General features: G+C 48.8%; 1 protein-coding gene and 1 non-coding gene across 5 annotated transcripts in view; one reads left to right on the top strand and one right to left on the bottom strand.

Annotated features, from left to right (window-relative positions):
- WWC1 (WW and C2 domain containing 1) overlaps positions 1–24,531 on the bottom strand; it is a 150,355-nt gene extending 125,824 nt beyond the window's left edge. For 2 of the 4 annotated variants that reach the window (XM_041749309.1, XM_041749311.1), the window contains exon 1: positions 24,035–24,531. In XM_041749309.1, coding sequence (XP_041605243.1) covers positions 24,035–24,153 — 119 coding nt within the window. In that variant the 5' untranslated portion in view covers positions 24,154–24,531. The remainder of the gene's footprint in view (positions 1–24,034) is intronic. The other 2 variants (XM_041749310.1, XM_041749312.1) reach the window with 1 other exon arrangement.
- LOC121488494 lies at positions 5,719–5,820 on the top strand. The gene has a single exon (XR_005987117.1). It is a non-coding gene; the product is annotated as a U6 spliceosomal RNA (small nuclear RNA).
- Positions 24,532–25,913: the final 1,382 nt, after the last annotated feature.

The raw sequence follows: 25,913 nt of genomic DNA, 5'->3' as shown, positions 1-25,913 counted from the left end.
CTGCTAGCAAGTCATGAGGTAATCTATGGGACTTCGCTGTGTTAGTTCCCCGAGTCCTCTTAGGAGCCCTGTGAGATCTGTTTACATATTATCCCATTTTACAGATGTGAAACTGAAGCACAAAGAGGTCTTGCAGCTGACCCAGGTGACAAAGTCAGTAGGGAGTGAAGCCACCATTAAACCCAGGCATTTGGCTTCTAGCATTCAGCTCCTTGAATATACATTTTACTGCCTCTCTATAATTGGAAGGACGTGAGGAGTTAGTTTTTTATTTCCAAAATTTTTTTAAAGATTGTATTTATTAGAGAGAGAGAGAGAGTGCACGCGCGCAAGCACACGAGTGAGGGGAGGGGCAGGAGAGGGAGAAGCAGAGAGCCTAATGCAGGGCTCTATCCAGCATTGCGAGATCATGACTTGAGCCAAAGGCAGACAACATAACCAAATGAATCACCCAGGTGTCCTGATGCAGTTAGTTTTTTAAAAAGTATCCATGTAGATGCTCAACACTGCTTACTTATCAGCAGGGAAATGCAAATCCAAACCACGAGATACCATTTCACACCCATTTGGATGGCTACTATACAAAAACCCAGAAAATAACAAGTGCGTTGGTGAGGCTGTGGGAAATGGGACACCCTGCACATGGCTGCTGTAGATGTAAAATGGTGCAGCCACGGTGGAGAAAAGTGCAATGACTCCTCAAAAAAAAATGTTTTTTAAAGATTTATTTATTCATGAGAGACACACACAGAGAGAGGCAGAGACACAGGCAGAGGGAGAAGCAAGCTCCATGCAGGGACCCCGACGTGGGACTCGATCCCAGATCCTGGGATCACAACCTCAGCCGAAAGCAGCCGCCCAACCGCTGAGCCACCCAGGCATCCCAACTCCTCCAAAAATTAAAAGTAGAATTACCATATGATCCAGAAGTTCCCCTTCTGGACTTCTGGGGTTACAGCCAAAGGATTTAAAGGCAAAGACGTGAACAGATATTCATATGCCCGTCAGAGCAGCATCATTCATAATAATCCAAAGGTGAAAGCAAGCCCTGTGTCCATGAGTTGGATAAGTGGATAAACAAAATATTGCAGGTACACACAATGGAATATTATTCGGCCTTAAAAAAGGAAGGAAATTCTGCTGCATGCAACAGCAATGGATGAACCTGGAGGGCGTGACACTAAGTGAAACAAACCAGTCACAAGACGACAAATACCAAATACTGTGTGACTCCATCATATGAGGTACCCAGAGCAATCAAACTGATACAACAGAAAGAACGATGGTTGCCATGCACAGCAATGTGAATGTGTTCAATATCATGAACTGGATGCTTACTATGGTTAACATGGTAAATTTTGTGTCTGTTTTACCCAATCAAAAATAAATGTTTTAAAAAGTAAACTAATAGGTAATACACCTCAGAATGTTTATTATTATAATTGCAGTAGGAATTACCCTGAATGATGTTTTGAAGTTGGGGGTGGGGAGGTGCTGACTGTTTCTGAACTTCTGGAACTGAGAGAGCCCTTGCAAACAGATTAAGTGCTATGGCCTTTCCCTGGTTTGCATGCCAAGCCGAAAGAGGTGATTAGCAGGCTTAAACTACTGGTTTCTAATCAGAAAGTTAAAAAAAAAAAAAATCCTTTGTCAAAGAGAACAGGAACAAAGGGCCAGTAGGCCCAGGGGTTATACAATAAAAGCTGGATCATGCTGTGTAAAAAGGCCCCTCCATCTCCTCATGGCTGTGTCCTCCTAACACCGGGATCTTCATGACGTCGAGGGCTATTGTACTGTATTGATAACACATCATTCAGTGTTGCCTGGCTTCTCACAAAGGCAGGCAGCGTCCCTGCGTGCAAGGAGGACATTTAGGAGACAAATTCCAGGAGTCATTAGCAATTGCATCTTAACTGTTCCCATACATTTGCCTCTCCTTCCCATACAATCCTGTTCCTCTCCCTCCCTCTCCCTCTCTCTCTGTCTCTGTCTCTGTTTCTCTCCCTCCCTCCCTCCCTCCCTCCAGTGAGCAAGGATACTGGGAATACTGGAGAACAGGACTCTTCTGGAAAGGCCTCTGTGTTCACTTTTCCAAATCCTAAGAGGGCAGGGGCTAAAGAGGGAAGTAGAAGAGGGGGTTGTGGCAGGGGGAGGGCCCAGGATGCAGTGCCTGGGAGCTAACAGGGAGCCTGCGTCCCATGGGTCATCACAACTCCACCTCCTCCACACCCCCTGGCCATGCTGCCCACCACCCGCTGGCAACACCTCCTGTCCTCACCACCTTATAGAGCAGGGCCTGTGGGATCTGGCTGCCTGTGGACTCTAGGAAGGAGGCAGGAACTTCCTCCAGCGCCTGGATTCCAGTTGCTGCACCCAGGAGAGTGCGAAAGCTTAACTAATTCTCAAATCAGGACACATACACAAAACCCTCTGAGAAGTGGTAGAGAACTCAATGAGTGTTAGCAATGTTACATCAACGCGAGCCAATGACCTCCAGGAGACAATGCGGCAGTGACAAGCCCTGAGCCCTGGATGGAAACCCAACCCCTTGTGCCAACTTGCTGTGTGATCTTGATAAATTCCCTAATCTCTCTGGGCCTCAGCAGCTACTGAGGACAAGTGAAACAGTAAATGAATGTAACTTTCCTCAGTATGTGGCAGTGGTCACAACCTCCAGGAAGTTTCCTCAGCTTCTAGCAAGATTTATGAACTTTATTTCTGAATATAACATTCTGACCAAATGACAGCACAGCATTGTCTTCCTCCTAGAAGCAAAACAAGTATAACCTGGGGAGATGAGAAAAGAAAGGGAGTAGATTCAGAAATAATATGCTTGTGGAAAAAAAGGCACAAAAGAAACTCAGTAATTACCCACGATCTTAGACTACCTGGCCCCCATCCCCTGGAATTAGAGCAAATGTCTGAAGAACTGTGACATAGCCCACATTAACTAGAACTGGATGCTCCCCTTTCATCAACTCAAGAAGCTTTGCTGAGGGCCTACTGCACACTGAGCCCTCAGCGACTCCACCCTGCCCCTATAATTCAATCTTTTCTCTTCCAAGGGCCAAGGAAGGTTCTGACCCTACTTTGGATTGAGAGCAGACTGCCCTTACCCTGACCTCAGGCATCAAGAGGTCAGTTCGTCTCCTATACTGAGGTCCCCTGCGGTCACTACCATCTGGGCTAACCTAGAGTTCCCTCTGGTGGCTCCCCTGCCAGCCCCCAAAAGGCCTCCCACCCACCAGAGGCACACAGATAAGCAAGATCAGAGCAGGGACCCTGGGCTCATAAAGCAGGCTTCCTGGTGTTCCAGTGAAGGATAAGGAACTGCGGCCTGTGTTTCAGAGAGAGGTGATGGGCAGCATTTTTAGAACAGAGACAGCCAGCTCTCCCTTCACCAACACGACCAAGACGGCCTGTGTGATTTCTGTTGGGTGAACAGTTACCGGTTTGGCAAACAGCAGTGCAGAGCCTTACACAGAGAATCACGGTAGCAAACGCTGAGAAACTCTGGGGGAAGGCTCTGTGGGAGTTCCACGGTCCAATAGCTCTATTCTTTAATGCCTCCTGTCTGACAAGAGGGAGGCTTGCACATTCCAGTGGCCCTGGGTGCGGGGTCAGGCCAGGGCTGGCAAACTGTCCTTGAGTGTTTTCTTCTACATCAGGAAGGCTTCCTGAGCGGCAGACCCAGAGCTGAGCTTCCACCCAGGACGCCTCACCCCCATGCAGCTGGGCTCTGCCTCCTGCCACTCAGAGCCCTGGGCTCTCCCTGGGTCTAATGCTCACCCTCTGGCTTGAAAACCTGACCCAGGACTTCAGACTGACCAAGGGAGGAGTCAGAGGGTGGCAGCTTCTCATCAGGAGGCATCTACTCATCACCCTTCGTTCTGCAACTTGCCCGTTGCCTCTCAGCTGCCTTCAAGGGTATCCATGCATTTGCTAGGACTGATTCCATGCAAGACGTTGTGCCGGGCCTGGGAGACAGGCAGGACACTTCCCCACTGGGTGGAGAACATAGACATGAAAAGGATCACAGCTCCACCGTGGATGCATATGAGAATGGTGCACAGGGGGCGGGGGAGGCCTTTACCCGAGCTGGGACAAGGCAGGCTCCCGTAAGAGGAAGCCTTTAAGCTGGGTGTAGCAATGCAGAGCGGGAGTGTCAGCAGGCAGGACGCACACAGGGTTCATGCAGAGCACAGAGAGCATCTCCTGGGGCAGGGAAGAGAGGGCTTCAAGTTTAAGGTGTATTAGAATTGTCTGGGTAGCATATTTAAAATGTAGATTCCAATAAATAAAATAAAATTTAAAAAATAAAATAAAATAAAAATATAGAATCCTGGAGCTCCACTGAGATTCTGATTCAGTATATTTCAGGTGGGGGCCCAGGAATCTGTTTTACGGGCTCCTTGGGGGAGTAAGGCAGGAGGTCTATGGACCACACTCTGAGAAACTCTGCTTTGAAGGAATGGCGGGGGGGTGGGGGGGGGTGGAGCCATTTGTGGCTTTGATGGAATATTGGTTTATTTTTCTGGAATGTTCCCAAGGGGACTTTGGACAGCTCACTAATGATTTGTTCTTTAGTCATTTTACACAGACAGACATACCAACATCAAACAAACTGGAAATGAACCCAGGGAGGGTGTTAGGAGCCCCACTCACGTGGATGGCTGTCACTGTGTTCCATGGGATGACGATGGGCATTATCTCAGGAATGTGTCAGGGCAAGGTCCACACTTAACGCCAAAAGGCTGTCCACAGGTGAACCAGGGCCCAGCAAGCAGTGATGGGAAAGCCTTCTGGAATCTGGCCACACCTCCCTGCCAACTCCATGCCAGGAAAGGCAAGGCAGTCTGCGGACTTCTTACAGACTTTCTCTGCAGCCCACAGCTGGCTTTCTGCCCCTCTTGTCCTGGGTCCTCCATCAGGAGCCTGGTCTCTGCCACCCTACTCAGGGTCCTTCTGGCTTGAACCAGGGATTGCATGTGTGGCCTCTGGCTCAACCAGCCTAAGCCTTGGCTGTAGGTATTGTTTCTGCTAGTACCCTCATGGCAATATTTTTGGCCTATTCAGAACTAGTTCCAGGGAGTCCGCCATTTGTTTCACTGGCTCAAGCCCCTGCCTGGGAAGCTTACAGGGGAACCCCAGACCTCCTTGTCTTGCTCTTGCCACTGTTCTCTGAGGGTTGGAACTCTGCCTTTGGGATCTTTGCCAAGTGCCTGCTGGGCCACCTCCTCACTATGTGTTACAGCCACAGGCACTAGCCTCCCAAGGGTTCCCACCTTCCAGCTGCCCATGTCCCCAAGGGCCATGTTTTGCCACTCTGGGGATTTCCCGCACAGCCCGATCTGCTCTGCCTCAACTGCTGAATATGTTACAGTCTCAGGACCTGCCTTTTCTCAGCAGGTGTGATACCCTTTGAACTGACTTTCACACTCCATCTGGCTTCAATCCCTTATTCCACGTGGAGCTCTGAGAACAGGCTAAGAAACTCATCCACTGACAGCGTTTATAACTGGTGATAATAATCCACTGCTTATTGATAGTATGACTACATTGTGTGCCCACATCATAGCTTGGTAAGAGCTAGTCAGCCACAAAACAAAAATAAAAAACTAAAACAAACAAAAAACCCAGGGCTACACAATAAACAATAAGGAGTATTAAATGAACATGCTTAAGGACCACTGGGATCTTGTTAAAATGCAGCTTCTGGTGCTTGCTTCAGAAGCACATATACTAAAACTGAAATGATAGAGATTACCACGGCCCCTGCGCAAGGATGACACACAAATTTCTGAAGCATTCCATATTAAAAATAAAGAAAGCAAAAACGGTTTCTGATTCCGTGGGCCTGGAGTGGAGTCTGAAATTCTGTATATTTAACAAGCTCCCTGGCAATACTGATGTGCAGGTCCACAACCCGCACTTCCAGTAGCAAGAGGGTAGGGATCAATCACACTAATGAGTGGGAGTCTGTCACATGGGGGGGGGGGGGCGGGGGGAGGCCAGAAGCAGGGGTCAGAATCGAGCATGTGCTCACACACAGTACCCACCAAATCAAACTCATTGCCACAGAATCAGAACAATTTACATAGAAGTTCTGAGAAAGAATGACTGGGGGATGGCCAACTGCCATAAGACATTATTTTTTTTAATGTCTCCTGAGCAGACAGCTGCTGTGGTTGGTACCACATGACCCCTGACCCTTGTCACAGTTTCCTATACCAGGTGAGTCCAACTCAAGGTCAGCTCTGCAATTTTTCCAAATCCACACTGAATTTTTGGACACTGAGCTAACTGTGGTTGTGGGGTTGAAGGGTTATAAGACTGGCTGGGGCCATGAAGGGGATCAGGGTCACCTAATGCTGTGATAATGTCATAACTTAACATTTTTGAGTACTTAGCCTGAGCCTTGCTGTTCGATAAGTGCCTTACACGAAGAATCTGTGCCGCAATTCTCACAATCATCCTTCAAAGTGGATAGCAATTTAAGAGTGGGAGCTCTGAAGCCAGACAGCCTGAGACTGAATCCCAGCTTTGGGGATTTCTAGCTGTGTGACCTTAAGCAAATTACTTAGCACCCCCCCCCCCCATGTCTCCACTTCCTCCTCTGTGTATAGGGAGAACTACAGCACCTCCCTTAGACAATTGGTTGAATAAACATAAAGCATTTAGTGTAGACTCAGCACTCAATAAAATCGTGATTATTTTAGCCTTATTTGTATAAAGCAAGAAACTGAGGCTCAAAGAGCTTAAGTAGCTTGCCCAAGTGTACACAGAAAGTTAGAGGCAGAAATGATTGGAAACAAGGTTGTGAATTTATGAGCAAATTTTAGATCTGTTGTTGTAGGTTTCAGGAGACATCATAAATTGTGGCCACCAGCTGCAGTCCCACCTGCCCGGCAGTGAGGACTGCTATTCCCTTCCTTAGATTCCTGTAAAATCTTAGTTCACAGTAGTCTTTTTCCAGAGCCATCTGGGATGGGCTTTTTCTGGTTTTGACTAGAAGAGACTTGACTTAAAGTAGAGCTCTTCCAGGCAGGAGCAGGGAGGGAGGTGATGGATAAGGGAAGGCCTCCTGGAGCAGGCATCATCACCCCACCTGGGCTGTGAAAGAGGTGGGGCCTCCACGGATTCAGGCTGGGCTGGGAAATGGGCCATGATGGGAGAATGGCAAATTGTAGGGCATGTCTGGGTACTATCACTAACATAGGTGGACTATATGCAGAAGACCAATGAAGAGAGCTCAGTAATCACAGCTAACAACGACTGGCACCTGCATGCTATGCTGTTGGGCATTCTGCAAAGTATTTTAGATAAGTTTATTTTTTTATTTTTTTTTATTTTAGATAAGTTTAACTTAAACTTACTAAAATTGTATGAAGTGTGGTTATGTAAGAGGATGTTTTATTTCTTATACACACATATGCTAAACATACTAAACACTGAAGTACTTAGTGGAAAGAGACATGATGTCCAATTTAAGAGTAATAACCAAATTATTATTATTTTTTTAAGTAGGCTCCATGCCCAACGTGAAGCCCAATGTGGGGCACAATATGGGGCTTGAACTCTTGACCTTGAGGTCAAGACCTGAGCTGAGATCAAGAGTGGGGCACTTAACCAACTGAGCTACTCAGGCGTCCCTATAACATACTTTTAAATGGTTTATATATATCATGGTTTCATATATTTAATCATATATGTTTGTATATATAAGTACACATACACAAACTCACATACACATAGGGAAAATGAGAGACTATAAGGTAAACGGGTAACATGTAAAAATTGGTCAATTTGGGTAAAGGGTCTACGGAAATTTCTTATATTTTTGCAACTTTCCTGTAAGTTTAAAATCATATCAAATTTAAAAGATACCAAGATACACCTGGAAAGATTTTTTAAAAATCTTTAAAAATAGGGATCCCTGGGTGGCGCAGCGGTTTGGCGCCTGCCTTTGGCCCAGGGCGCGATCCTGGAGACCCGGGATCGAATCCCACGTCGGGCTCCCGGTGCATGGAGCCTGCTTCTCCCTCTGCCTGTGTCTCTGCCTCTCTCTCTCTCACTGTGTGCCTATCATAAATAAATAAAAAATTAAAAAAAAATCTTTAAAAATAGTATGAACTCAATACTGCTATTACCCCCATCTCATTCATGAGGAAAGTGGGGCAAAGCAAGAGAGACAGAGAAAATGGGGCAGGCTCAGCTTTGAGGAGCTTTGATGCCAAGCTTGGAAGGTTGTCCCTCAGCAAGTTTGGGGACCGGGGGGATGTCTGTAGAGTGTAAGGAGGGGAGTGGGCAACACTGGGTAAGACAAGACCCATCTGAAAGCATGCAACAGGCTGGCTAGAAGGGTGAGGCCTCTAGTTTGGGCTCTGTTTTCAACTAAGCCTCAGTAGGAATAAAAACAAAAAAGAAGAGGTGTCAAAGTCCATAAAAGAAAGGCTGGCACCAGAACCTGGAGCCAGATGGGAGTAGGGAGGAATCCAGAGGATGGAAACAGGGGTGGCCAGTATGTGGTGGGGAAACTGGGTACATGGGTGCCAGTGGGGAGAAATACCTATGATCTGCTGCATACCTTTTGGACCTTTCGAATTTGAACCATGTGTGTTTTAGACATTATGGGGGATTCCTCTCAGGGAATGGCAGAAGAGGCAAAGCTGTCTGAGACCAGGACTGGATTCAGACTTAAATGTATTGTAGTGTCCAGTGTTTGTCTGGACCCAAAAATGATGTCTAGTGGGAAACTGGAAGTGGGCAGTGTAGAGGAGGTAGCAGAAAGCGTGGGGTCCCAGGACACCACAAAGGAAGAGCAGTGGGAGATAAGACCACAAGATGCCCTCCCTTTCCTGGAGAAGAGCGACCGTCAATAGAGGAGAAGGGTCACTACCACCACTAGATGCCTGTGCACTTTGGCAGGAATGTACATTGGTGCAGGCATGGTGCAAAACAGCATAGGAGCCCGTGGGGGCTCAGTCGATGAAATGTCTGCCTTGAGCTCAGGTCATGATTTCAGGGTCCTGGGATCCAGAGGTGTTGAGGGGGGGTGTCACTGCTCAGCAGGGAGCCTGCTTCTCCTTCTCCCTCTGCCTCTCCCCACCCTCATGCTCTAATAAATAAAATCTTTAAAAAAAAGAAAAAGAAAAACAGTATGCGGGATCCTCAAAAAATTCAAAATAGAGCTACTATATGACCTAGAAATCCCGCTTCTGGGTACTGATTTGAAGGAAATGAAACCACTAATTCAAAAATATATCTGCACTCCATGCTCACTACAGCATCATTTACAACTGCCAAGATATGGAGACAGCCTAAGTGGCCCCTGATGAATGAATGGAGAAAGAAAATGTGGTGTATATATACAATGGAATACTACTACCATAAGGAAGAATGAAATCTTGTGTTAGCATAGATGGACCCTGAGGGCAGTATGGCTAAATGAAATAAGACAGAAAATGATAAATAATGCATGATCTCATACGTGGAATCCAAAAATAAAACAAAACAAGTTCACAGATACAGAGAACAGACTGGTGGTCGCCAGAGGCAGGAGGTGTGGTAGGCAAAATGACTGAAGGACCTCGAAAGGTACAAACTTCCAGTCACAAAATAATTAAGTCCTGGAGATAGAATATACAACATGGTGACCCTAGTTAACAAAACTGCACCACACACTTGAAAATTGCTAAGAGCAGATAGTAAAAGTTCTCATCACGAGAAAAAAAAAACCTGTAACTATGAACTGACAGATGTTCACCGGACTTACTGTGATGATCATTTTGCAATATATATAAATACTGAATCATTATTTTGTATACCTAAAACTAAATTTGTATGTCAAATGCATCTCAACAAAATAAATAAAAATTAAAGAAAGGCACCAGTAGATGAGGAGGGTCAGCCACACTGTTAGATGCTACAAGGAGGTCAAGTTAGACATCAGTGGGTGGCTCCTGTGACCTTTCTGGAACTGTGATCAGAGGATGAGGTGGGAGAAGGAGGATGGGGGGTGCTGAATTGTGAGTGGGGGCTGTGGATTCAGTGGGTACGGAACTCCTCCATGTTCTTCAGAGCAAGGGGTATGGGGTAGGACACAGCCTGAACATTTAGTCTTGGAGAGGGAACACCTGAACACACTGGAGAAAAACTCACAGATGCCTGACAAAAGGAAGAGATTTCTCTGATACAAGGACCAAGAAGTGGGCCAGGTTGTGGTAAAGGCTGAAGGGATTTCTAGTCCTGGTTGAGTTGAGTGGTTCTCAAGCTTAAGACAGCATCAAAATCACTTGGGGTTTCTTTTTACATACATGGAGTCGGGATTCCATGTATTCCATGGGTTCTGATTATGTTGACTGGGGCTGGGCCTGGAAATCTGCATTAGTCACCCTTAGGAGGTTCAGACGGACACAGTCGAGAGACGATACCGGACTTGGGGGAAACCTGGCTCCTAGGCCAAAGTTAAGAAACCCTGTTTGTTACCACCACAGTGAATGCAACAATCTACTGACTGGAATTAAGAAAACCTGGCTGAAGACAGAGACAGGCCATTATTATAGATGCATCTTATTTAAAGTTAAAAGCAAACTCAGTGTTTCTAATTATAGAACATAACAAATTTATGGCTTGACCTCTGGTGTCATTCATAAGGACTGTTATTTTCTCTTCATTTTCCTGATCTGTAATTATTTTATGTTTTTAGTATTTGTCTGTAAGCTCCATGAGGGACAACGTCGGCCTTTGTTCACTGCTGTACCCCCTTCCTAGCACAGCTCCTATCAGGAACCAAATGCACAAAGGTGATGGCATTCTTTTGTTTCAATTCACTCCACTGTGCAACAGAAGTGGATGGTAATTCATGCGCAGCTGGAGCCATTTTGGGCTTGAGATGACCCAAATGTCTTCTAGTGAACCCAAAACAGACATTCTTCGGGATGTTCTGCTGGGCAAGCAAGAATGCTGCAGACCAAGCCCATATGCTGTGCAGACACCAAGAGTCCAACAGGAACTTGATTCTTGCAAAGTCTTCTGTGCCAAAGTAATAAGAGACGGAAGCTGTCTTGGACAGAGTCAGTAGGGAGGGTGAAGCAAAGACACTGATCACCACCACGGACCAAGGAATTTGGTCAAGGACATTGATCCCTGGGCTTTTGAAAAACCTACTGTAATCAGAAAAACAGCTCGCTCACCCTGCCTACTAAAGGGGGATATCTGCTAAAACAGGAATAGAGCAAACACAAAATTCTGGCCTCCCCCAACAGACTCCGAGCAACTTGAAGTTAGTTGGTGCTGCAGGAATCACCAGAGTGAAAGGGGCTCTGGTCTGAATTACCAGGATTAAGTCAGTGGTGCTCTCCCTGCCAGCCTTGCCTGACCTACAGGATGATGAAGAACATGCGTTTTGGGAGCGGGCAGACTGAATCCCACTTTTGCCACTTATTAGTTTACAATCATGGGCAAGTTTTCAACTCCCCCAGCATCACCTTCCCTGTCAGCAGGATGGAGACAGTACCGCTCTTACCTCATTGGGGCTCTGAGAATTAAATTGGATAATACATTCAAAGCCCACAGCCTAGATCTTGGCACAGTCTACGGTCATAATAAATGTTAGCTATTATTAGTTCTTACCCACAGGCTATAATCTATATGGTGACGATGTCTACGCTCCCCACTCTCTTGGAGTCTCAAGGACACAGATGTGTGCATGAAATCCAGACGGAGTTCTGCTGAGGTCAGACAGAAGAGGCGCTAACGGCCCAACCCTCAGGCCTGCCTCTCCGTAGGAGCTTAGACCAATTTGTTCAAAAGCATTACTGCTGCAATGGGAATTTAAAGATTTTCACATTAAAGTAAAGATAAGCCTAAGGCTCTCTGATCCTTAACGCGCCAGGACAGAAATCACAAGACAGGTACGGCAAGGTGACTGACATCCCCCAAAGATCTACTTCTCCCCTCCCTCGACTATTTCCAAAATCATCTCAATTTTTCTATGTACAGCCATATAAATCTTTAGTTTGAAAACCTTCTAGGTGGTACTTTCACATAATCCCACTGAAACCCTGCAAGTGTTTATAAGGGGTTACCTACAGTTGCGGTTCTCCGATCTGACTTTACCCTGGAAATCCTGTGCCCAGGCCATACCCCGGTCCAATTAAACCAGAATGTCTGGGAGTGGGCCAGACCTGGGTATTTTTAGCACTCCCCTCCTGCGAGATCAATGTGCAACTGAACCTGAGGATCCCTGACTGATCCTTTCATTCCTCAGCTCCAAACACAACCTCCTATCCTCTGCTGTGGAAAGGAGATGAAGCGTTAATATTCCTCCATGGTAGAGCAATGGATGCTAGAGCTCTGGGAAGGCAAGTGACTTATTGCTCTGAAGAGGGCTGGAAACAGAATCTAAAATTCCCAGCTGGAGAGCATTCATTTCCCAATTTAGTGCACTCCTACTGCATGCCGGCCACTGGGCTAACCTGATAACCAAGAATGGAGAACATGGAGGTAGTCATGCTGTTCAACCACAGTGTAAGGTGCCATGGGGCCCAGGTAAGGTGCATGGAGAAGGCCTTTCTAAGCTTCATCTGTGAACCAAACTTTGATGTAAAGAAGATGTCAAGCAACAGTGGGGCCTGGCGAAGGAAGCGTGAAGGTCCAGTTTGGACGATACAAGTTTTGGGATGATACTAAGATGGTCATAAGCCAATGAAGACCACTTCAACTGGCTACATCTACCTGTGCTCAGAAGGTTCTTCAAATCCGGTCAGTTTTTGCCTGTGACCACTAACAAAATATCTGAAGTCATTCTCGCTGCAAGCATTTGGCCAGTGGTCCCAAGACTTGAAAGGACAGCAGAGTCAGATTTTAGATTCTATAGGTGGGGTATGAGAATCTGTGTTTCTAACCAGTTCCTAGAAGAAGCTAATGTGCCAGTCTAAGACCACATTTTGAGAACTTAGGCCGGGCGACCAGTAAGAAACCTGAAGAAATACCTAGGGTCTCCACTGGCAGCTGATAAATGTTTAAATTAGCGATGGAAATAAGACACTCAGGCTGGTTTTGAAACTCCTTGAGCTGTTTAGATACCTTTCAGTAGTCCTGTCTAGCAAAAATCATTGTTCACTGGAAAGATGTTTACCTCTTAAGTATGCTCAGTTTTCCCAGAGAAGAAAAAAGTGGTTTATGTCCAAGAAATCTGGTACTTAAAATATATGAATTGAGCAGTAATTCTATAATGATAAAGCTATAAAATGTACTGAGGAGGCCTTAATTGCTGCATTTAGAGAACTACCGGAGAGTGGAACATGAATATAATGAGACACTTCTAATTTGGTTTTGGCCAACTCTATGAGGTATGTTCTAACTTATTTCACCAGTGAAGATATTGAGGCTCAGGAGGGTTTAAGTAACTTAACCAAGGTCACAGAACTAGCCAGTGACAAGTTGGGATGTAAAATCCAAATTGTGGTCAAGAAGACCAGCAATGGACAATGGCTCCCTAGAGGGTTTGTGAGGGTTCAGTGAAAAGAGGGACTTGCCTCTTCCACACACCTCCCCTGCACTCCATAGGGCTCAAGTCAGACTGGGGGAAGGGGGCCCTGAAGGTTCCCAGGCATGAAGGAGCCCTGGGACCCTTACTCTGCAGAACAGCTCAGGATGGATGCCCTGGCTCAGCACCATTGAGAAACAGAGACAACTATTTCCTCTGATCCTCTCCTGTGTATGGATATATAGAGTCTATATACACTCTGGTGTAAAGAGAAGTCCCTCTGGCTTCTGGAATCCTCTCAAGCTTCTGGCTTCCCTGTGCTTTATTTCACCACAGAGGAGAAAACTCTACCAGATTTTGCCACCACTGGGCTTCAGGTTAGCAAAAGAACTAGAACAATGGTATGCTCATAGCCATCACAGACACATAGGTAAACAGTGCTTGTTCCTGAAACCACTTCCTTCGGCTCTCTTAGCGTTACCTCACCTGCTTTCTTTGGTTTCCCTGTTTGTAAAACAGGAATAATCTGGTACTCTCCCAGGTTTATTGTGAGGATTCGATGAATTGACTGCCAGTGGTTTTGCAAAGTACAGGGCAAAGACCAGTAGCAACACGTGGGGATGTGTAAGAAGTGCACATTTCTGGGCCCCAAAGCAGGCCAACTGACTCAAACTGGGCGTGGAGGTGGGAGTTGGGGAGTGGGAGTCAGATTTATCAAGCCCTCCAGGTGGTTCCAGTGCTTCCCCAAGCTCGACAACATCTGCTCTAAAATGGAAGTTCCATGAGGACAGGATTTTGTTGGTCCCATCGGTCCTGAGTATTCAGTGCTGGAGTAATGCCTGGCATATTACTGACACCCTAACCTTTTACAGGCACTCAATATTTTTGAAGGATGAAATGAGTCCAGATGAAACAGGGGAAAGAAATCAAGGTCCAGAGAGCCTGGCATTTCCAACTATATTTGCACAGCTTGATGACTCTCTCACTAATTTGTAGTAAATATTATGAGTTGCAGACTGACGGTGGTGTCTCACCCTTGCATGCCCAGCTCTTAGCGCAGTGCCCAGCTCATCATACAACAGGCTCTTGGCAACACTGTACTGAAGGCACTAATGTCTCCCAGTTCCAAACTGAAGTTCACACCACAACTGCCAACAGGTGTAGCAGACGGGTCTGTCCCTCCATTTTCCTGAGATGGGGAAAAGAATTCCAGAGAACACCAAGCCCCCAGCTGTAATGCAACTTATCTGTTTAAGTGTTTGCCCTTCTTCCTCACCCAAGGGTACACCCTGCTGCAGCAGGGACTTTGCTCTGATCCTCAGCACTGGCAACGGAGCCCGAGGCCCAGGAGGCACCCAATAAATACCTGCTGAATGAATGGCCAACCCCTGGCTGGGTGGGACGTGATAAATACCAATGTCCTTCTGCACCACCACCCCCACCCCCACCATGCTAAAATCAGCAGGTTCTCAAACAGCTCTTGAAAGGTCCTAGGGGTGGAACGGTAGGAGGGACTTCTGGAGTGAGGAGACATGGTATCAAGCGGTTACAAATGAATTCCAGATACCTCCATCAGCCTTTTTAGTTCTGCCATGACAACTGCAATTCATTACCTCTGCTTCACACACAGCCCTGGTGCCAGCTCACTGGCAAGAGTCACTTCACTCCAGAAATTCCAAAGAAGGGCTTGTCTCTGATAAGACTGGGGAAAAGAATTTATTGACTTATTTATATAATGAGTGATGCCAAGGTGGTTTGCAAGCTCTGATGTCAACATGGCTCAGAGGAGCCCTGGCTTACCAGAAGAAGACACTTGAGTGGGCAAGGAGGGGACAAGCCTTCCAGTTCCTCTACCAATACACAGGAGGGCAAACGAGCCTAACTAGGAACAGCTCCCAGGGGAAAGCGTGATGTGCACTAGGCACTGGGCTAATAAGACTTGCCGTGTCCAGTGTCATTTCATCCTCACGGGTAGAGAGGTCCTACCCTGAGAAGAAGAAATTTATTCAAGGTCATTTACTACGTGTAATGACAGAACCAGAACTTAAGTTGGCACCCTGTGAAGATCTTTACGAAGACCTTATCTACTGCAGGGAACAGTGTGGTATTGTCGGACCAATATTTGCCTGGAAGCACACAATCATTTTTCTCCACAGTGAACAATATGCTGCTAGGTGTGTTTCCGCTGATTCCTCTGTAGTTAAAAAGTTCCTTTTCCCTCTGATGCCCTCTCTTCCCCTCCTCCTTCCAAATTTACTGACGGTGCAGTGGTACACAGTAAGGCTTTGAAATTAGATGGACTTCAGGGCGCCAGGGTGGCTCTGTGGTTGAGTGTCTGCCTTTGGCTCAGGTCATGATCCCGGGGTCCTGGGATGAAGTGCTGCATCAGGCTCCCCGCAGGGAGCCTGCTTCTCCCTCTGCCTGTGTCTCTGCCTCTGTGTGTCTCTCTTGAATAAATAATAAAATCTTAAAAAAAAATTAGATGGACCTTGATTCAGATTCCAACTCTCTTTTGACCTGTCTGACCTTGCTTAGTCTGTTTCCCCATTTGCAAAATGCCAGAAAACCACCATGAGCAACAGCGCTTGGCACATGACATATACTGGATAAAGATGATGAAATATAACTATGATTATCCTCATTCTCGCCAACATTAAAACCAGTTATTATTCTCTTCGTTAGCAATACAAAGACAAGCCGTGCATTTGGAGGCAATTCCTGGATTACAAAGTAAAGTGCACATAGAGCCCTAACTATCTAAGAAAAGCCACAACAGATGCGAGATCGGAAGGCTGTCCCAAGGTCACCTCATCCTAGCAGCCACCTGATGCCTGTATCTTGATATTTTATCCTTCCAAGTCAGGTACCAGTCAGGGGATCCTAAGGGCTGCCCCAGTGACCAATCAAACGAGCAACCGCCACTGGGCGGAGAGAAAGCCGGAGTGGGGACAGCTGGGCTGCCACGGAACCAGGCCCAGCAACAGCAGGCAGCCGGCTGGGGAAAGTCAGCAGCTGCCGTTGGCCTGGTGTCCTGGCTGCCAGGGAGTGATGAATGGAGCAGGGAAAGAAAAAAGGCAACAAAGGTGTCCCTAATCTTGATGCAGCTTCATTTTTTTTTCTTTTCTGGCTGACCATTGAGCGAGAACTTAAGCCTGGGTCCTTTTTCTTTGGCAGACATTTGAAACTGAAAGATCCCATTTCTTCCCAACAGTGAGATGTCATGGGTAGAAGCACTGAGGAGGAGGCAATTGCAGGGGGGTGGGGGGATGTAACCCACCACACTTGTCCATATTTCCCCTCCTCCCCACTCTCTCTGCTCTACCCCCCTCCTTGTCCAGCATCTTTATAGAATGGCCTATGTTCTCCCAACACACCAACAGTGAAGGCCTGTCTCCGCTTCAATCTCCCCCCATTATTTTGGCAAGAGGTTTTCTGCTCAGGAGCTGGAGGCTTAATGGCCTGCTGGTGAAGGTTGAATAACAAAACACCACTGTATCCAGTTTCCGAGTTTTCTCTTCTTTTATCTCACTCTGAAACAGGGATTCAAGGCAGTCGAGAAGCTTGTCAGCAGCAAGCAGAGCCTCTCGTTGTTCTGCCTGAGGGTGAGCGGCCGGCTGGCCCTCTCCGTGCTGGAGACGCATGGTGTGTGAATTTCTCACACACACTTAGCCCAGATCCAGCCATCAGCCCTGTCGAAGTGGAAGTCCTAGGAGATGTCACCCAAGCCATTTCTCCAAGAGAAGTGGGTTTCTCTTATCCAGGGCCCCTTGCTGAGCTGGGGGCTGCAGATACTCATTGCCTGGAGGCAGACATAGCCAGCGACAGCTCCTGACAGCGTGGACAGCCAAGTGTCCCTCGGTTGGCAATCCCCACAAATGCCACCAAAACCAGACCAAGGCTTCTTCTATTCAGGAAGCTCTGTGGTAACATGCGGGCCACCTTCCAGCTCCCACTTATTTGAGCCTTGTCTCTCCTTATGTGCACCTGAGCTTGGTGTTCCAACCCTCCCAGTAACTAAGGCAACCTGATTCTCCTCTCTTCAAAAGAGCAGTGTTTCACAGCTACCTGGGATCCCGAGGGAGTGAAGAATCAGGTCAATTTGGCTAGGCAAAAAGCTGGAGGGGTGATGACAGAAGAGTCGCTAGCTGCCTTGGCTACTAATTCCCTGGCCACTGGGAACATTTACCCAAGCGACTTGGAAACGACTTTGAGCTCTCGACACACACTGTATCCTTTAGAATTTCTTTGCCTCTGCTTCTGTTCTCTCTTTCCCAGAGCTCTGGTTAGCTGGTTGCTCCTAGAAGGTGGGGTTTTTGCCCAACAGTCTCCTAATCCACTCTGGGGATCTCACAGGCTCCTGTGATCAAGCCTCCTCTGCAACAGATCTCCCTAAAATCCATAGCACGTTTGCTTCAGCTCAAGAATAAATGGCAACTGTCAAGTCCACCTTATTGACAGGGCACTCTGGAACAGCTACAGCTAATATGAGTGTGGACTCAAGGGTCCTCACTACCTGGGCTCCAACCTGGCGTGCATCACCTACTGGTGACCTTGAGCAACTTACTTTACCTTTCTAAGTATGTTTCCTCATCTGAAAATGAAAATAATAACAGTACTTACTTTATAAGGTTGGCAAGAGAATGAAATGAGATTGTAATAGAAAAGGCTCAGCCTGGCGCATAGCATTAGAGTAAATTCAGTATCATCATATTCCTAGGACACAACACACAAACCATTGGGACAGTATGAAAGAAACGGGATCCCTGGGTGGCGCAGCGGTTTGGCGCCTGCCTTTGGCCCAGGGCGCGATCCTGGAGACCCGGGATCGAATCCCACATCTGGCTCCTGGTGCATGGAGCCTGCTTCTCCCTCTGCCTGTGTCTCTGCCTCTCTCTCTCTCTCTCTCTATCATAAATAAATAAAAATTTAAAAAAAAAATTAAAAAAAAAAAGAAAGAAAGAAACCTGCTGGTCTACACAGGCAGACAGGATTATGGAAAATAACTCAGCCACAAGCATAAAATGTTGCCAAATTATTATAATGGGTGAGGAGAACGTGGATCTGAGTTTTAGGGAAAAGTTTACATAAGAGAAAGAGGGAAGAAGAAACCTTTCCTAGAGATTCAAGGTATGACCTTGGGCAGGTCACTGGTCTCTGGGCCTTAGTTTCATCAGCAAAATGAGAGGGATGCAGTTACATGACCAGAAGGGTCCATCCCAGCTGCGAACTGCTACAGAGCCAGACAGAGACTCAGTCTCCATTTGATTTAACTGTTCCACAGGCACTTTCTAGTAAAAGCTAAAGGACCTGGCATTCCCAAGTGTCTCCTAGATGTCAGGTTCTGTGCTAACTGCTCTACCTGACTTAGCTCATTTAATGTCCATAACTGCCCTTGAGAACTATTATGTACCTCCCTATTACAGAAAAGACAAAAACCAAGGCTTGCAACTTGCCAAGGTCACTCAGGAAGCAAGCAGCAGATTCAAGATGCCAGGATTCAAAGGCTCACCCTCTTTCCATTGTCCACACTTGCTCTCTGGTTAACTGTGGCCTGGCCACACCAGGATGGTTACAGGTAAATAAAATCATGCCTGTCCCTGCTCCAGTTCCCAAGGCCAAATTCCTTAGGCAGGCAATGGAGCACAGGCAGTTGAGCAGTGCCAGGCAGTGTGGTCAGATGTGTGGGTTCTGGCGTCAGTGCACTTAGCATTCACATCTGGATTCCACAAAAGTTGGCTTTCACCAAACGCAGTCCCCCTGAGCTTCAGATTCCTTATAGAAAATTGTACCTATTCCCAGGGTTACTGGAGGGATTAGGGGAATCACCCACATAAAGCTCTCAGCAGACCGCCTGTATGCAGTAAATGCTCGGGCATTATTTCCTACCTCACTGAACAGGAGAGCATACAGGCAGTGATGAGCAGTTTCTAAATTAATCTACGGCAGGAGTATGAAGTGGGGTCCAACAGCCCCCTGGAATTGTGTGCCAAAAACTGTATCTGCACTTTTCTTAAGGAAGCATCTTTAACCTTTGTCAGATTCTCATTAAGATCTGTAGCCAAAAGGAGGTTAAGATCTTTTGACTGTAGGGGGCACCTGGGTGGCTCAGTGGTTGAGCGGCTGTCTTTGGCTCAGGTCATGATCCCAGCCAGGGTCCTGGGATCGAGTCCTGCATCAGGCTCCCTGCATCTCCCTCTGCGTGTCTCTGCATCTCTCTCTGTGTCTCTCATGAATAGATAAGTAGAATCTTTAAAAAAAAAAAAAAAAAAAAAAGATCTTTGACTGTACCCAACTTCCTACATTATAACTATTTCTGAAATAACAGATTTAGCAAATGTTCCTCAAATCATGAGAGAAGTCGCTGAGTCCTCTCAAAGTGGCCTCTTAGCCACCGGGCCTCCAGTACTTATCACAGAGCCCCCAGAAACTGTGCCCACAGAGTTCCCAGGTGGTTCCTGGAAGAAGGTCTGAACATACACCACAGAATGAGCAGGAATTAGGCTTCAGGAACCTTCTCTGGCAGGGCCAATTTAAACAATCCATTCTTCCTTGGAGAACAATCAGCATATTTGTTTTTGCATACCACTAAGTTAAATACACAAGGAATGCTGACCCTTTGCTGGGAGCTCCCAGAAGCACCCAGACTTACTCTGCTAAAGAAACACTGCTCCTAGGGGCTGCAGAGGCCAGAGCACCTGAGTCCCCACAGACTCGGCCCCTTCCCAGGCCAGCCATGCCTCAGGAGGAGGCTGCGGTGTTGTTGGAGCCTTTGGCCCAGTAGGCAGGGCCCAAGCTGCCCACTGGACCCTCTCTGGTTGTTGGGACAACCGTTCTCAGGAATTTCGGCCTCCCAGTCTTGCCCTGGGTGAGAAGGGAAGAGAGTTGGCAAGGCTGGCTGCCTGGCTGCTCTTCCAACCCGCTGGTGAAAGGGGAAGCGGAAAACTGGATTCCCTACCCCCAGCAGCCTCCATGCCGGACAGCACACAAAACAGCTCAGCCCCAGAGGGAGGAATGTGCCAAGACATTCTTCAGGGTTGGTAACCCGAGACGCTATTTTGTTCTTCGTGGCTAAGAAATCACTTTTCTGACTGAGGGACGTTTGACTTACTTCTTTTAAATTCAAGGGAATGGGTGGGCATAGCCTTGATTCAGGTAAGAAAAAAGCCAAGACAAATGCAAACACACACACACATGCACACACACACACCCTTAAGGAGTAGAAATTCTTTTTTTTAAAAAATGTCATCTTTTGTTTCACAGCATTAATGAAATGGGTTGCAGAGATGTAACTACCTTGGCAGAATATATCTCCCCCACACCACCACCCCAAAGTTGTCTGGCTCTTTTTCGCTTTAATTTTTTTTCTTCTTCCTTGCTACAGTCCCCTCTCTCCTTCTGCCATGGAGTCAGGAGGGGTAAGACAAGGCCAAGGAGTCTGAAATCACATCTGAGACCTGGCAGGGTTCTGCGAACATCTTCTCACCAATGGAGAACTCATTTGTAGAGAGGTCAAGCAATTTATCCAAGACCATCTTCATATCCATGAAGATATTCAAGTAAGTCACACCTCTGGACCTCAAGTTTTCTCTTATGTTTGAAAATAAGAGCTGGGCTCTGATCATCTATGTCCCTTCCAACTTTCAGGAGAGAAATTCCAGAGAGCCATGGGTGGATGCCCTCTGCTTAGCTTTCTCCCCAAATTTTCAGTTGGCCTACCATAACAGTGACCCCAGGGTTGCACTTGGAACACCTCAGCATCCCAAACTCCGGGGCCCCCCACCAACCCAGTATGGGAGGGATGACCAGAAGGTACAAAGATGCATTAAAACCAATTATTTGCAAGGTGAAGAAAGTGAGCGGCTCAGTTAAATGCCACTATGTTTTTAATTCCTCTCCAATACTTGTCAATCTGCCTAAAAAACAAAGGCTGGGCATACCTGTTGCTGGGTATGGGCAAGCTACTGTACAGAGATAAAATATAATGGCCCTGGGTTGTTGTTTTTTGTTTCCCCTCCACTGTTTTTTTTTTTTTTTTTGAAGATCCTTTCTATTTATGACAACAGATAATACTAGTTTCCCATTTGTGAAAGTGGTTAAAAATTTTTCATACTGAGGGGCACCTGGGTGGTTCAGTCGGTTAAGCATCTGCCTTTGGCTCAGGTTATGATCCCAGGGTCCACGGATTGAGCCGCATGGTGTGCTCCCTGCTCAAAGGGGAGCCTGCTTCTCTCTCTCCCTCTGCCCCTCTCCCCACTCTTTCTCTCCCTTTCTCTTTCTCAAATAAAATCTTTAAAAATTTTTTCACGTTTAGTTGATTTAAAGTCAAATATTAAAAAAAAAATTAAAAAAAAATAAATAAAGTCAAATATTAAGTAAGCAATGGTACAAGTCAATATAGCAGAAAATCATGATGGTGGTTCATATGGTACTAAAATTTGAAAAATAATACTCTAGCCAAGTCAATTTTCCACTTGTCCTTTTCCAGGGGTAGAAAATTACCTGTTGTTTGAGAAGCTTTCTATAGCTGTATTATCCTCTCAGAGCCCCAGAGAAGTCCCTAGATTCACAACCAAGGGTGAGTTAGCAACGCTGGGTGTGGGGCTGTCCTAGTCCTCTGACACGCAACTGCTGACAGCACACTGGCCTCAGTAAGTTGCAAGGACCAAAACCAGGCAGGAAACAGAAGACTGAACTTATGTCTCTTCTGGAAGAGAACAAGGGGCTGCCCAGTTCTCCAACACGTAACAGCGTCCCTGGCACAGATGACCCTGAGTGGGGCAGGGAAGAGAAGTGAGTCAGGACAAATCTGGAGGTTAGAACTTCAGAGATGGTAAAGAATCTGGCATATGGTGAGTGGTGGAAAGATGGAGATATTCAAGTAAGTCACACCTCTGGACCTCAAATTTTCTCTTATGTTTGAAAATAAGAGCTGGTCTCTGATCATCTATGTCTCTTCCAACTTTCAGAGTTCTACGATTACTTCTCTTCCAAACAAACCATTAATCTGACCAACGGGAACCTGAGGCTCAGAGGTTAAAGCAGCTTACTCATGGGATGCTTTCTCTAGCATTAAAAATTTATCTTCCAGTGCCACCAGACTGACTCAGTTGGTGGAACACCCGATTCTTGATCTCAGAGTGGTTGAGTTCAAGCCCCACAATGGACAGAGAACTTTTTCTTAATTTCTCTTCTAAATTATATCAAAGAGGCATCTAGCGTGGTACTGAGAATAAAGCAAGCACCCAAGAAATGTTAAATGAATGAACTTAGAGCACTCACAGAAATTACGGGGCATCTCAATTCAAATTTTCTTTCTGCCTTTTTAAAAACCCATACCTTGCTACACACCCCATCTTGGACTTCTGGGACCTGCATCCCAACCCTACAAGTCGAAAGATCCAAAAAATTCACCTCTATTGCGTTACAGGCACCTGACACTCAAGGTCGCACAGACCAGGTGAAAATTCCACATTCCTAAGACACTGACCACAGACCAAGCCAACAAGGACAACAAAGCAATCTCAGAGGGTGGTCCTCTTCCTCCCCTTCCCCCCCCCCCACATGGGGAGGGTGTGTGCAAAGAAATGACAAGCAATCAAAACCGGGAGAAAGTGTGGAAGCTCTGAGCAGTCACCTCAGACTCCACCTGCCACAGAAAAAATAAAATAAAATAGAATCCGTGCTACAGTCGCTTGGTGCCCACCAAGGTCAGGACGCGCTGGTGCAGGGCTGAGGAGTCTCGGTCCCCAGAGGAAGAAAGGGCGGAGAACGAGGTGATGGGCAGGGCTTTGTGGGAGGCCTCTCACCTCCATCTACATCCTAACAGCTTCCAAGTTGCTCTAAGATTCCTGGAGAACCAGTCTTCCGATCAGCCCTCCCCCGCCCCTTCCTTTCCTTCCCACTCCCGGCCTCCAGGCCCCCTGGCTGCTCCCGTGCTCTTCTCCGAGCCTCCCAGGCACCTGTCAAAGACCACAGTCCAGGCTGCCTTCCCCTCCGCCTAGTGTCCTCCAGCAGTCTCCCACTGAATCCTGGGTCCCCACTACCCCCTCCAAACCAGATGCTTCCCCCCCCAACACACACCCTGGGGAAAGCCTCCCCGGGAAGCCCCAGAAACGCTCCGCTAGGTTGCTGCCCCAGCCCCCGCCCGACCTCGTCCTAAAGGGGGCGGGGGAGGCGGGGCTAGAGCTTAAGGTCAAAACTCTGGGCAGGTGCCGGCTGGGGCCTAAGTCCTCCGGCGGGGACGGCGGCGGGGGCCGCCCGGGCCCCTGGCCGCGCCCCCCTCCAGCAGCCCCCCCGGGCGGGAGCAGCGCTCCGGACGGCGGGCGCTGGGGCTGGGGCTGGGGCTGGGGCTGGGGCTGGGGATGCGGATGGGGATGGGGATGCGGATGGGGATGGGGATGGGGATGCGGGCGGGGGCGGGGGCGGGGGCGGGGCCGGGGGGCCAACTGAAGAAAGCGCAAGGGGCTCGCAGAGTTCCCCGGCGGCCCCGGCCCGGTCCCCGCGGGTGGCCCCTGGGGCAAGAGGGGGGCTGCCGGGCCCTACCTGTCCCGCGGGTCGATCCAGCTGGTGGTGCGGCTCGTGTGGTCTATGTAGTAGACCTTGCCGTCGAAGTCGCGCGCCTCCTCCCAGCCCTCCGGCAGGGGCAGCTCCGGCCGGGGCATCTTCCCGAGCGCGGCCCGCGCTCCCCCATGCAGTCCCGGCCGCCGCGGGGCCCCGGCTCAGCGGCTCCGGCCGGCCGTGCCCAGCCCGGGCGGCCGCCGAGGCACCATGATGGGGGGGGGCTGGCGCCGCGGACCGGGGGCCTAGTGGGGGCCGGCGGGGGGGGCGCCGCGGTCCATGCGGCCCTGCGGCTCCGGCCCGCCGCTCCCGGCTCCCGCTCCCGCTCCCGGCTCCCGGCTCCGCGCTCCCCGCTCCCCGCTCCGCGCTCCCGCCGCCGGCCTCTCACGCTGCCATGTGCGCCCGCCGCGGCGCGGTGCGGGCCTGGGGACGCGCCCGGCCGGCGGGGCAGAGCGAGCCGAGCGCCGCCGCCGCTCCCCGCCGCTCCCCGCCGCCGCCCGCCGCCCGCTGCCCGCCGCCCGCTCCCCGCCGCCGCCGCCCCCTGGCCGGGCGCCCGAGCCCTCTCCGCCGCGCCGCTCTGCGCCCCCCGCCCGCCCGCCCGCTCGGCGACTCCGGCCTCCGCCAGGTGCGGCTCGGGCGGCGCAGGTAACCGCGCTGCCCCGGAAACGGGAGGCGGAGCGCCGGGCGCCTGGGCTCCCGCGTCCCCTCCCCGCGCCCGGCGCTCGAGGGCGGATCCTAGGACCCGAGACGCGCCCCCTCGTGGGACGGTCCGGACCGCCCGCGGCCCCGCAGCGGGGAGGGGGCACCGCCCCTTACCTGGGCCCGGGACAGCGCGGGGGCCCCGGGTGGCCCGAGCGAGACCCGCTCGCCGCTGCTTCCCAGCTCCCGCCTCTCCACCTCGCGCCCAGGCTCTTGGTACAGGTGGCCCCAAACCCTGAAACTCCCCGCCTCGCTTTGATGTAGAATCAGCAGCCAGACAAGAAGTGGTTAAATGGAAACATTCTTGCGATTCAGGGAGCATAAGTTTTCCTGGATCGCTGATCCCTTCCCCCAACACACGCACCATCTGTCTCCCTCTCCTTCCATTCTTCTCCCCGCGTTGTTCCACTGTCTCCCCTACCCTCGTATTTGCTAATGTAGCTGGCTGTCCTCTGGGTCCCTAAAATGTGGAGTATTTGCTATGAATCCCCCCCCCCGGGACGGCATCCAAGGGGCGCCAGGGGAAGCCTTTTGCAAAGTAACAGTAACGATGGTCTTGGGAACGGAAGGCAGGACTCAGCCTGTCCCGGGCGGGAGGCTAGCAGCTCCGCGTGTGCTTCCGTCCTAGGATACTTGGAGTAGGTACGTTATGGATTTGAGGGAAGAAGAAAGCAAAGCAAAATTCCGTTTTGAAAACCATTAGAAGAGATTTTAAAATCAGTATTTCTTGAGAAATTAAAGATGTGTAATTAAGTATAAAAAGATGAGACCCCAGAGTTTAGGATCAACGGGCTCGTCTGTTTCCTGAACGTTAGTGTTTAACCATTTTTGCCCTGGATATGTGGCAGGAAGCTGGCTTGGAGGAATGGAATGAAGCCCAGCACAGTGTACCCCCTTGTCCGAGCCCCCGCCGTCTCCCAGAGGAGCCAGCATCCCGTGCTGTATGGGCCAGACAGAGTGTGCTGAGCAAGGGAAGGAATCCCATGTTTGCAGTCTCATCTTGCCTTAATAGATAAGACCCACCATGGCAGTTCCTTACCCCCAAATGCTGTCTGCCAAGTCAGTTACTTCCCTGAGGCCAGACCTAGGGCTCAGTGTTTGGCCCTTCCTACCCCCTACTTCATTCCATACATGCCATGCGCTGAAATCCAGAATCACGGGCCTC

The sequence above is a fragment of the Vulpes lagopus genome, chromosome 3 (genome assembly GCF_018345385.1).
Source record: "Vulpes lagopus strain Blue_001 chromosome 3, ASM1834538v1, whole genome shotgun sequence".
Classification (NCBI taxonomy): domain Eukaryota; kingdom Metazoa; phylum Chordata; class Mammalia; order Carnivora; family Canidae; genus Vulpes; species Vulpes lagopus.
Note: the sequence above shows the minus strand (reverse complement) of the source record. Positions and strands in the feature narration are given on the sequence as shown.